At 37.8% G+C, this 13,531-nt stretch overlaps 1 protein-coding gene across 1 annotated transcript in view; it reads right to left on the minus strand.

Moving 5' to 3' along the window:
- APLF (aprataxin and PNKP like factor) overlaps window positions 1-13,531 on the minus strand; it is a 25,842-nt gene that overhangs the window by 3,194 nt on the left and 9,117 nt on the right. The window contains exons 5-8 of the mRNA XM_009325006.1: window positions 11,915-12,303; window positions 5,146-5,271; window positions 4,011-4,057; window positions 2,554-2,592 (exon numbers count right to left, since the gene is read on the minus strand). Of these exons, the coding sequence (XP_009323281.1) occupies window positions 2,554-2,592; window positions 4,011-4,057; window positions 5,146-5,271; window positions 11,915-12,303 (601 nt within the window). The remainder of the gene's footprint in view (window positions 1-2,553; window positions 2,593-4,010; window positions 4,058-5,145; window positions 5,272-11,914; window positions 12,304-13,531) is intronic.

A 13,531-nucleotide genomic window follows, 5' to 3' on the forward strand; every position in this document is an offset into this window, starting at 1 on the left:
TACTATGTTTTTCCTCCCCGTACATCAGTGCTTTTAGATTTCAGCAGTGAATGATGCACTTCCTTCCCTGTCTTCCCACTCCACCTCTTTTTGCTACAGTTTAATTCAGCCTCACAGCCCCTAAAGCTGCTCACTAAGCACAATTCTGCCTGTTCCCTAGTACCATATTTATCAAGATGACCTGGAAACTTTCTCTGAAACTATCGGCTCCATGCAGGGAGAAAAAGCTTGCCGACCACCTCTTTCAAAGAGTTATGTTTGGAAGTGAGCTGATTAGCTTGCTAGAAAACCTACAAAGAAGTGTGTAGGAGAATCCTGCATAGTCCATAGTCACAGCAGGGCATTCATCTAAGTAGCAACAATGTAGTGAGGTCATTCAGTAGTGACAATTTAATGACAGCATAACTCTGACACTTTTTTTTTTTTTTGCTTCCTCCCTTACAACTATTCCCCCAGTAATTAGCCTTAGATTATTTCTCAGAACATAGACCACATTCTCTACAGGAAACTTACAATCCCTCTGGTAGCAATTAGACTAAAAATGTTAAAAACTAAACACGTCGAACGTCATGTAGACAGTACCCTTCTTTTCTTGGCTGGTAGATTTTAAATACACTTGGATGGAAATTAATCCTGCTGTGCTTAACAGTGCAGTTGTGCCAAACAGCACAAAATAAAGGTTAATGGAGCCCTGACTGCCTGTGTGACCTTGCACGGCTCAGAATGACTGCCTCAGATGTGAACTTGCTGAGTGCAACCTTTTACAAGCTTTGCCCTCAAGAGAGCTACGCAAGCCAGTCAACAAGACACTGAAGAAAAAAAAAAAAAAATCAGCAGATATGAACAGCACTTTAATTAATGAATTCCCTTCTTTCCCCTGTGCATGGAATATCAATTCTTCCTTGGTTCTTACTTAGTAAGAGGAGCTGAATTTGACAGATTGAATTTCACTTCTGTGTTAAAGTTTTACGCGTTTACAAGAGAAGCTACTTTTCCATCCATAGTCATGCTTGGCTGACCATCTGTCATGAGCTGTACACACAGGAGCTACCATTCAGGTAAGGAAGGCGTTCTTGTGAAAGGCACAGCTACAATTTAAAACCTTCAAGATTTAGATTTAGAGTAAGAAGGACTGTAGATATGCACACAGTCCCAGCTTGCTTCACTATAAAATCTTAACCGCTCACTGCTCTTACAGTGCTGGTAACAATTCTCACCATGGTGTAATACACATTTCTATGAGGGAGCAGTGACCGAGATGGGGCTGGTACTTGCATCATGGGATGCAGCAAAACAGACAGAATATGCTAGTGCACAGATACAGCCATATCAAGCATTCAGTGGCAGCAGAAGTGCACCCATACATGATAAGGAAATGGGATGGGAAAGAAATTTCTCAGCAGAAAGCACAAAAGCAACCTCTTGCAACCACCCACAACAGAAATGGACGCCAAAACACTTTGCCTAGAAAACTAACTACAGCTATTTGCACTTTTATTTAATTTTCTCTAGAAGGCAGATCTCTCTACTTTGAGGATTTCTTTAGGAAATGACCAGCCACACCTTGGTGATCTCAAGGAAGACAAGCCAGTCCCCATTTCCACTTGAGATGCAGCAGTTCCACATCCTCATGCCTTGTTCAGGCCAGTGAAAGTGAAGACGGCGTATCATCAGACTTTCAGACTGCTCTTTAAAGCTTACTTTTAAATTATTTTGGAGAGAATAGGAAGCTTTGAATTTGAAAGCTGAGACACAGAAGAAGCCTGGAAACAGACCTAAAGGATATTTAAAACTGGAGTCTATGCACCCGCAACATATAAGTTAACATTGTTGGCAGCAGCAAAGCAAGCTAGATGCGCCACTGGTAAATGGAGGAGATATTCATACACAGTATTACAATTTACATTATCAAGAGAGACCACAGCTTGCCTGTGCTACTGCATAATCCTCACCGACAACTAGAAACTAAAGAAGGATACACATGTTGTTTACAGTGAAAGCTGCCCTCAACTCAAAGGCATTAACCTTCTTCTACCCTTTGGTCCCAACAAGCCAGTATCTTACCTGAAACATTGATACCTCATAGTAAGTGTAAGAAAAGCTCATCAGCACATGCACAGATCCCACTTGAAAGTTACTTAAAGGTCAATGCAATGCAGAAGGAGTATCTCAATGTTTCAAGAGCAATCAATCTTTACGGGGCAACCTTAACTAGTTGTGGATGAAATACTGGATTCCTTTCATCCTATTATGACCCCTGTGCAAGGAAGGAAGAATCGATTTAGCCACACGTGTCTCTCCTTAAAACATTTGTTTGTTTTCTTGTCTGCTTCCAGGGAAGTACAGGTATGCTCATCCAGGAAGCCTGGCACAAATCCAATTTCAGCACTATTACTTGTAAAAAAGCAAGCAGGGTTTTACTAAAATAACAACTACTTTCTCCTCAGGTAAGCATTATCAAGCATCTCCAGCACTATTAAATGCCCAAAAAACAAAGCAGATCAGTTGCGTCCCATGCTGATGTGCCCATTCATAACATTAGAACATACTCACCATTCTTTGCAGTTCGTTGTCGGGCTCCTCTTTCAGTTACTACAGAAAAGAAAAAGTTATTAGTCAGGACAGAGTACAACCTGGCATAAGGGTTATTCATAGAGGTTGCTACAATGAAAGACTGACCTATTAAAATAAACGCTGCAATGACTGTGCTGTATTTACAAGCATAAAAACTATTCTCCTGCCCAAAAAACCCCTTTTTTTGTATTGAATGATTCCTGAGAGAATACCCAGATGAATTGTTCTTACAATTATGAACCATTCCATCTGTAGAAAAACGTCATCAAGACTGGTATTTTTAAACAGAAAATTGGCATATCTCAAAGCACTTAAATATTTTACACCATTGTTTCCATAAGTGCAATTTCTCCTTAATAATGTCATAATCCTGATTCTTTAAAGTAAAATACATTATCATTACACTTCCATAACTGTTCTGCTCTGAAGTATTGTTTATTGCATTGGGATTTCAAGTGGAAAAAGATCTCCAAGTCCAATAATAAGAAAAAGCACAAAAAAATTGCAAAGTATCTCTTTGAATTCTTTAAGAACAGACAAAACGTAAAACAGTACATTCCCCTGTGTTTTTCAACGAGTTTAGTTACCGGAACATAAAAGACTAGAAAATTTTAGAATAGAAACTTAGATTCAGTTTTAATTATATTCCCTCCAAGCCTCAAAAGAACATACACGCAAAAAATTGTTCTCTCCGAAACAAAATCACTGGTCCAAAAGAAAAAAAAAAAAATTGAAAATAAAATAAAAAAGATGACAGCCATGCTTGCAATGTTTGTTTTAGAGCATCACAAGACTTTAAAATTGTATGTTACCAGAGGATTTCCTATCAAAAGGAAAATAAGAATAAAAAGTAAGTATGAAATCTTAAGATATATTCCTATGTATGCATTTTGCCATGGGGATAGGAGAAAAGCTATAGAAATAATTTACTGCAGTAGCCGTTCGAAATGTTGAGAAATGCTTCAGTAACACCTAAATATATTCCCCGTTTTCACTGTAATACTCCAGCTCTGAATGGGGGAAGCAGAATACAGAGACCTGGCAATATCACAATACACCATGTTTAATTTTCAATAAAACCTATTGAACTCATGAAAATAGCCACTTGCCACACAGCATTTTTGTCAATGCATAAGATACAAAGCATACAAACTACGTGAATTGTGTCTGACCCAGCCCATCTCACTTCAGTTGAAAAACATTTGAAAAAGGGAGTGCAAGTTTGCAGTGCCCAAGCAACCTTCCTTATCACAGACAAGGGCAAGACCTCATACTTGAGAAGAGCAAGGCTGCAGGGCAATACAAAGCAAGCTGCAAATGCAGTGTTTTTCACTTACAGTAGCCGAAAGCATTTTAGTCCAAATTTTTGGTATCCATTACTGGGTTTTGGGGTTCCCACACACACGCTTTGAGCTATATCGAACAACTTGGCTTACCTGGAGGTGCACTGTGCTTGTATTCTAGCTTGTGCTGTGGATTCTTCCTGCAAAGAAAACAGTAAAAGCTTGATTTGCCACCTTGTTCCACACTTAGCAAGCCCAGAACCCCTTGGTATTTTATGGATAATTTTCTTTTTTTTTTTTAAATAAAATTCTGTAACCAGTGCCTTACTGCAATCTCTCAGCTTACAGAATGTAGGGTGGAAAAAAAATCAGGTTAAATAAGAGTTCCTCTTGTTTCAGTATTAAAAAAAAAAAAAAAAAAAAAAAGATGGCTGATCTAAACTAAGAGATGAGATCCGTTTCCAAAGTTGTATGATAAGATGCATTTGTTCAGCATAGTAAGAACTGATCCAATTATTTACTCTCACTAAAAATGAAACCAGAACATAACTTCTGGTTATTAAGTACAATGCATGCACAGTGCATTGCAGGTCTGAGACATCCAGGCATAGCTTCCACATTCTGAAACATAAGGCTACAAATTAAATAGTTCGGGAAAACTAAAGAATTTGGAAAGAACTGCTTGTCTCAAAGATCATAGGGAGAGGCCACAGAAGGATTCTTCAGAGAGATTACTCACTTCTGCAATAGGCTGCTGCAATCCAGCAAGTTCAGTTTACAAGTTTGTATGTCTTCTATAAAAAAAAATAGCATCAAAGCAATGAAAGTAAATTTAAAGTCAACTTACTCTTGGATCAGATCAGTTGCTTACTTATGTTTTCTTATTCTTCAAAGAACAGAGTATTTAAAATTTAAACTAAAAGTTACATATCAAGAACAACATCTAACAATAAATTATTGTTTATATAAAAAAAGAAGTTTACTACATGTTGACAAGTATAAAAGTGTTGATCTCTAGGTCATTGAATAAGTTCCAAAAGTCAAGTTTTCATGTTCACCAGCTGAAATCACTAACAAATATTTTGCACAGACTTTGGTGCTTTAAAGGTAGCAGCCTGTCCACAGTAAGTTTCAGAAGGCAGTGAGACTTTACAAGGAGCCATAATGACAGTCTACACTTAAGATTTAACATCAAGGATTACTCATTATTCTATTGTCATTTTATAACTTCAGGGGAGAACAGTCTTAACCTGTAAAACAAGAAAAGCCATTTTGTAGTGTTTCTTACCTATAACAAGCCGTTCCATATGGACATTCAGGCCGGTTATCATCGTTATTCTGAGTTACAATCTCCATTTCATGATAGTCGTCATCATTAGGGTGACTGAACTGCTGAAAGTGAATGGGATTCTTCCTGCAAAAGACACATACGTATCGAGAATTGACTGTTCCATTGAAACACGAGAAGTGAAGATAAGAAAGGTGTTGCTGAATCAGTGACGATTCATTTTTCTGTGGTTACATAAAGAGGGGCTTTTAACGTTTAACTTGATGCAGAATGTAACACCTACCTTCAGGATAACAGAAGAAAAGCTTTGTCTCTGCACAGGCTGCAAAAGAGGTTAAAACAGGAATTTTCCTCTTTGCCACCAGCTTTAAGTCTCAGCTGTCCAACATGTACACAACCTACTGATGTAGTCATACAGCATGAACCTTACTCAGTGGGTGACTTCCTCAGTTACGACTCCCTCTGGAGCTAATGAAGTGCGAGAGAAACTTCTGCTTGAAGTCTTAGCACAAGTTGGAAGGGCCAACACATGGCAGCCAAACAACTGCAGTACTGAAGGCTCCCCACACCCTTCAGTTATCGCGTATTAGCTTCAGGCGATCTGTCTCAACTATTATTTCTGTTCTGTATACAAGTTACTACTCACTTGAATACTTCAAATGCCTGCATATTATTCCAGATGGAGCAGTCCATCGGACATTACATTGATTATGCTGTCAAGTTTGGTTGGCTACCATGACATACCACAAGACATAACAGCTCTGTATGTAGCTGAGTCACACCAATGTTAGTGATGAGAGCACGTTACTAGCATCCATGACTTTTTGCTCTACAACACCTAGACAGCTGAATCCAAGGTGAGCAAGTAGTGAATAGAAGTACATGCATCATTGAAAGAACATTTCTACTGCTTCTAGGCAATATGTTTGCATACACACCATACAAGACAAAGCAGCTATAAACAACACTACTTGGAGAAGAGTTTGCTTTATAAAACTTCTGTAAATGATAAACACAGAAAAACAGGTTACGACTTCAGGAGAAATTCATATGACGGATCAAAACATACTACAAAAATTATGTCAAAGCGAACATACTGGTGCCAAAAACAAATCTACTTTTTCGCTACGATTTCTTTTAGAGACACTTTTTTCCAAGCATAATATTTAAAAGCATGGAATGTGAGATATTTTAATAAGTTATTTTCCAAAAGACATCCACAATTCAGTGATTTACCACACTAATTCCCAGAGAACATAATCTTCAATGTATTTGTGCAAATTATAAAAGCGAACTGCTTGCCTCAAGCAAGAGGAATGACAACTTTAAACTACCGAGTAATTATGCTTTAATTTACACTTGTTACAGCTGCATTTAGAAACACAAAGCCAGAAACACTTATGTAGCTAGCTACATACACAACAGCTTCCTCGTTGATCACAGGCATTCTTTCCTTTAAATTCACAACTACCTCTTATGAACTTTATAGGGAACAGCCAATGTTAATTTCAGCATTTCAACTACTATCATAAGAAAAAAAGCGCTTCTGTTACAGCTTTTGCAAAATCATTACTTAAGCACTGTGGGCTCTACTAGCCATTCAGGCCTCCTTTTAGGCATTCCAAAACAAGTGGATATTTAGTATTAATACTTTCAATCTCCATTTGCCTGGTATCTTTCACTGAGGAAGCTCAAGAAGCAAGCTACAGATAAACTCTTCAATGAGCTACTTATCAAAGACCCAGTATCCCTTGGATCTGTTTACATAGGTGACAGACTTCTTGTCCTGGTCTTTTATGTTAATTTCTGCAAACTGTAGGGTAAGTAAATACTGTTTCACTAGAAATCATTGCAAGGTTGCATTTACCAGTCATTTACTCTACCACAAGTTCTCAGGAAACCACTTTTTACACCAAATTCAGGCTGGCTGCCTTCTTCTTTTCCCATTTAAAAATAGATGGGATGATACCAAGTCATTTTAGAGGTTACTTGCTTTGTTTTCTAAATGCATAGAGCTAGCTTATTAGCAATAGTAGCAAGAATTTTGAGTCATTTGAGACACAATTCATCTTCTCAAAGAGATACAGAAGCAACTAATGTTCTGTGAAATAATTTTTATATTTATTCCTACAGTAAGATACATGTAGCGTCATAGTCACCAAGGAAAGAAGGCCTAATAGCTGCCAGCCTACTGTATTTTAGAAGATATCCATTTCCTATCAAAAATTTACTTTGAAACCTACTTGGACAACACCAAACAGCCCTTATGGGGGGGAGAGGAAGAAAAAAGAAAGTAGTATGGGAGGAAGGAGGAAGAGAAACAAAACGGTCTTGATGTACACTCCCTATCACAAGGCTTTGGGATTCTTTGGGCCAGTGGATGATGCTCCTCAAATTATACATTACCTGTGAAGCACCTTAAACATGTCCTACTTCAGATGTTCAGAACTAATAAAAAACATCATATTTTATCTTACCTTTACCTGGATAGTTTGTACGTATTCCACTTCTATGTGTTGTGCAATGATATCCAGCAAAATAAATAGAAGCAGGGAAGTGCATAGCTTATATTAAGCAAACATTTTCCCTTCTTGCAAAAATCTAAAGCTTCTTCCTTTTATTAAGGGTTTGGGTTGTTTGAGGGGGTTGTTTTGTTTTGGTTTTTTTTAGACACAAGAGATTTGAATTGTAAGAGCACAACATCTATCACGCCATGAGTTGCACTCCAAAGTTAATTAGTTTCACAACAAAACCTCACTGCACAGGAATATGTTATTCACTTGATCAAAACGAAATCATTAAGCTTTACTCACAAAAAATTAACCAATTAAAAGCCTATTTTAAGAATAAAGTTTTATGGGAGATTTGCCTTCTCATAAACATACTCACACAGTTACTGCAACTTTCCTTTCACAGAAGCTCTGAATTTGTGTACTCACACTTAATGATGCAGAAAATTATGCAAATAAAAATTATGCAAATAAAACTGATAAAGTTCTTCGGAATCAATGCAGTAATCTCAAGCAGAAGTTGAGTATTGCTCAGTGAAATATTTAAGACAGTTTTATGTCTGTGCAGCTACCAAAAGCAACTTAAAAGCTTTTTCTAAAGCAAGTTTAGCTGATTAGGTCAGAATCCCTGGCTCTTCATAATCACATGCAGAAGACCCTTGCCATCTCAAGGGCTTATTTTCTCAGCTACTAAAGAAACTGGTAGTGGTAGTGAAAATGTAATGAATTACCAGCACTAGTTATAAAGCCATAGAATTCAAGCCTGAAGTTTTGCCACAGCTGTGCATAAGATGTTTGTACGTTCTAAATTGTAAGTCTTCTTAGAAGACAGGACTCAAAAAAAGACAGATGCAGGTCTTCAGCTGCCAGATTTACAAGCTTAAGGTGAAAGGAAAAAATACTTATTTTCATAAACAAAGAGCAAAGCATTTAGAAGAATGCACATACAAATCCAAAGGGTGGTTGAGCGTGCCCTGCTTTGACAGCTATGGGAAAGATTTACACATACCCACTCAGCAGAGCACCGTATCGCAGGCTAGCAAAAGGATAGAATTGTGGACAAAAATTGCAGGTTACGGTTTTAGAGATGAGAGTTCAAATCTACCGCACCCCTTCTATGCAGCCCTTGAAAAGGGTGTTTGGTTTGGATTTATTTTTAATTCCCTGTTCTTCTAAGTGCGGAAAAACAAGCAGCAGACAAGAAAACAAACACAAGACAGTATTCAAAAAGTAAGTTCCTTGACAAGAAATACAGTCAGATATAACATACACAGAGCACTTTGCCTCCTGGTGGTAATAGTTTTTTTCATTTTGGTAAAGCTTCAGGCTACCTCAGAAAGAGAACCTGACACTGAGGAATGATGACAGGAAGAATCCCTGGAGCAAGAGTTGTGCAACAAGCTTGATTCTTTCAAAAGCAGTGTTTTCAAATTCATAAATGAAGACACTTAACTATGGGTTACAAAGTTATTTCCTAAATGTTTACAATATGTGTTAGAGAAATCTAATAAAATCAATAGAACTAACATTTTATCTTTTCAATTTGTGCTATTTTGCTAGGCACCTACCAAAAGTGCCAGTCATATCCAGAAGACAAGTATCTATTAATAGGAGTTTACACATTAAGATTAGAACTCTGAAGAGCATTTAGTTATTGGATAAATGAAATTTTATGAATAAGAAACCTCACCTAGAAAAAAAACTTTAAGTAAATGTTACAGTTACCAAAGCAGTACTCATTTAAGAAGTTGACTCCTACAGTACATCTTGTTAGAAGACACCTTTCATAAGGTTAAAGTAATGAAGGAGAGGGAAACCAACTATCCATTGTACTCAAAAGAGCACTCAAAGCAGCCCCTCTTCCTTAGCAACTCTAAAAACTAGGTTTTGCTCAAGGAAGACACTACACAATGAAAAACTGAATACGCTATCAATGTGTTCCTTCAAAGCACCTCTTCACATCACACTGACGTAACATGTTCTGTTAAAAATATGGGTAACTGCAATGACTTGCTTTACTCTAACATAGCTATCCCATCGATGCAGAAAGACTACTTGGTGGTCTTGTATTAAACGCAAATACTAAGACAGACTACAAAGCATATGTCTTTTGCTGCAAACAAGCAGGTTTAGTCTCATGACATTTCCTGAAGATCAAAGCTGTTTTTGATACTTCACCTTTACAAATTTCTCCAACAAAGTAAGATTTTGTTATGTGTTATTTCAGAGCATTCTTTTTTCTTATAAAGCAATACTTTCCAAAATTATTCCTGCCAAACGTTTTAGAATAAAGACCCAAGAAGAAGTGTGCACATGCAGACTCCTATTCCATATTATCTGTAACTAATTTGCCTTCCTAAACATTATGAATCCTTCAGCATACCAGAGCATTAAATCAGCTTAATCCCCATACAGGGGAAAACTTGTCTGAGCAAAATTAAAAGTAGCTGGAGCAAACTAGAGGCTGCATTTGTACTACTGGATCAGCTTAACTGCCTAATAAAACATGTTTTTATCATATTCATTAAGGGCAAAAATTGAGATATGTGGAAGAAAGCTATATGAAAACTGGAAGCCTGATGTGTCATTAACACAACAGCTTTACACTTTTGATTTACACAGTCATCTGCAGCATTAGGCACACCAAACATATACAAGAACCCATTTACTTGTGCTTGCTTGTTTCCTAAACAACCTCACTGTTTTTCCTATTGCTCAAGCCCCTTGGAGTTGGGGGGGGGGAGGACATGACAATAATAAAAAAATAAGGTAACAGGACCCACTGTTTGCCTTATCTTTTGTGCTTACAATGTTCATGGATTTACCCAGAGCTCAAAACCTTCTCCTAAATACAGTTTTTAGGTCATTGGTCATTTACCAGCCTCAAGACCACCTCTAGATTTGTATCTTCCCCTCAATATATCAACACATGGCACTCCAGGCCTTTTCTGGTCAGAAAGAACTAGCAGGAGACCAAGCACTCAGCACTTATGTTTTGGAACTTCACTTGAACATTTGTATCCCCCAGAAGATTTGTATGACAGATCTTTCACTATGAATTGAGAGGATATGGGGGTGGGGGGGGTGGGGAGAGAAAAAAAGCTCTTCACTTGTATTACCAGAGATGCTGACTAGATAAAGGTTAACATGGAGTTTGTAAGTATGCCTTGTTCTATTTTTAGGGAGGAAGCTAACAAAAAAAAGCAGACTGGCCAAGTAATAATAATAAAAGTAATTCTTGATTATTTAAGGGGGGGGGGACATGACAATAATAAAAAAATAAGGTAACAGGACCCACTGTTTGCCTTATCTTTTGTGCTTACAATGTTCATGGATTTACCCAGAGCTCAAAACCTTCTCCTAAATACAGTTTTTAGGTCATTGGTCATTTACCAGCCTCAAGACCACCTCTAGATTTGTATCTTCCCCTCAATATATCAACACATGGCACTCCAGGCCTTTTCTGGTCAGAAAGAACTAGCAGGAGACCAAGCACTCAGCACTTATGTTTTGGAACTTCACTTGAACATTTGTATCCCCCAGAAGATTTGTATGACAGATCTTTCACTATGAATTGAGAGGATATGGGGGTGGGGGGGGTGGGGAGAGAAAAAAAGCTCTTCACTTGTATTACCAGAGATGCTGACTAGATAAAGGTTAACATGGAGTTTGTAAGTATGCCTTGTTCTATTTTTAGGGAGGAAGCTAACAAAAAAAAGCAGACTGGCCAAGTAATAATAATAAAAGTAATTCTTGATTATTTAAGGAATGACAGATAATATGTATTTTAAATATTCAGATCACAAAACATGCAATTACTTCAATAAATACAATCATCTTTCACAAAACTTTCATCCACTAATAAAACAAGCCTACAGGGTCTATGTTGGGCATTTCAACCATTTACATCTCTTCTCCCTCCTGGTACACACTGGTTTTTTGTTTTTGGGGTTTTTTAATATTTCTTTTCTTTTTAAAATGGACCTTTGTTTCTTATTTCCTACAACACTTCATCTTTTAATTTTTTTGAAGTACTTCATCCCTTGTTTGGCTTATATTAGCCATTAGCAAGACATCCTGGCTCCTCTTTTTATACTTTTAAAATTCTTGTTATGCCATTTGTTTCCCATCAGTCCCCTGCTCACCAAAAGATTTTTTTCAAATCAAAGCTTGTAACGACTTTACTGTTTTCTCTTCCATTGCTAATACATTACTTCTTAATAATAAGCTATCTTAAGCTAGTTTTAATTTTGCTTTACCTGTAACAGCCTGTTCCATACATGCAAGGTGTCCTCTTATGCTTGATCTGTCTGGAGCTTTCTGAAGCATCTGCACTTCTGGTTGAATCAGAAATCTCAGTCTCGTAATCCAGATTTGCATCAGGCTCAAGAATCCCTTCCTGGGCACCAAAATATTGGGAAGTCCTGCCCCAGTGAGCTGCTTGGCTTGTAGAACCAGTAATCTGCTCTTTGTTTTCTGTTTCCTCAATTCTATTTTCTTTACTGGAGATCTGACCTACTCTTTTAGACCATTTACTATGCAGCTGCCTATCATTTTTTTCCAGAGAACTTCCAGGGTTTTTTGTTCCAGTCTTGCCATTTCCTTCCATGTTTCTCATGGTACTCTCAAGAGGAAATCCAGATGTATTCTGTGGAACAAGGTTACATTTTGAAGGACCTGAAAATTTACACTCTTCAGAATTAAAAGCTTTAAGGTCAAACTCTACCTAATCTCATCATTCCTGTTTTCAAAATCAGAGAATCATAGAACAGCCCAGGTTGGAAAGGACCTCGAAAGATCATCTGGTCCAGCCTTTAAAAACTCCTACTCCACTTTCCAAACTCAAGTTAGCTGCTAAATACAGCTGCTGAATGAAAGGCTCAAGTTAAGAACACATAAGCAAAATTTAAAGAAAAACTTAGCCTAGAGCTCCCGTCCTCAGCTTTAATTCCCTCACAACACAGTCAGGCTCCTCTCTCGCCACCTCAGTTTGTGAATAGTCCAAGAACTTTAGTTTAAATTAACTTTCGATTAAAAGTACTGCTGCTGAAAAATGAATGAGGGTTATACATGTGAAGATATAGTAGAGTCTAGAAGAGCATACACTCCTATACAAGAATCAATTTTAATCCCTTAAATACCAAGATATATGGAATATATGTATTTATCTATATATGGGAGATACATGAGAATTCATTAATCTTGAGCTTAATCCCACCCCAATACATCTTAAATGTTTCAGCTCGTGACTCTAAATCATTAAACAGTCTGTCAGTAGATACCATCAGGCAAAGATTTCAGTTTTGACAAACACTGCATTTTAAATTTTGGAACACATGTACATTTAAAATAGAATCATAGAATTGTTTAGGTTGGAAAAGATCTTTAAGATCATCACATCCAACTGTTAACCTAGCACTGCCAAGTCCACCACTAAACCATGTCCCTAAGTACCACATCTACACATCTTTTAAATACCTCCAGGGATGGTGACTCAGCCACTTCCCTGGGCAGCCTGTTCCAATGCTTGATAACCCTTTCACTGAAGAAATTTTTCCTAATATCCAATCTAAACCTCCCCTGGTGCAACTTGAGGCCATTTCCTCTCATCTTATTGCTAGTTGCTTGGGAGAAGAGACCAACACCCACCTCGCTACAACCTCCTTTCAGGTAGTTGTAGAGAGCGATGAGGTCTCCCCTCAGCCTCCTTTCTTCCAGGCTAAACAACCCCAGTTCCCTCAGCTGCTCCTCATAAGACTTGTTCTCCAGACCCCTCACCAGCTTCGCTGCCCTTCTTTGGACACGCTCCAGCACCTCAACGTCCTTCTTGTAGTGAAGGGCCCAAAACTGAACACAGTATTCGAGGTGCGGCCTCA

The sequence above is a fragment of the Pygoscelis adeliae genome, unplaced genomic scaffold, assembly GCF_000699105.1.
Source record: "Pygoscelis adeliae isolate BGI_AS28 unplaced genomic scaffold, ASM69910v1 Scaffold46, whole genome shotgun sequence".
Classification (NCBI taxonomy): Eukaryota; Metazoa; Chordata; class Aves; order Sphenisciformes; family Spheniscidae; genus Pygoscelis; species Pygoscelis adeliae.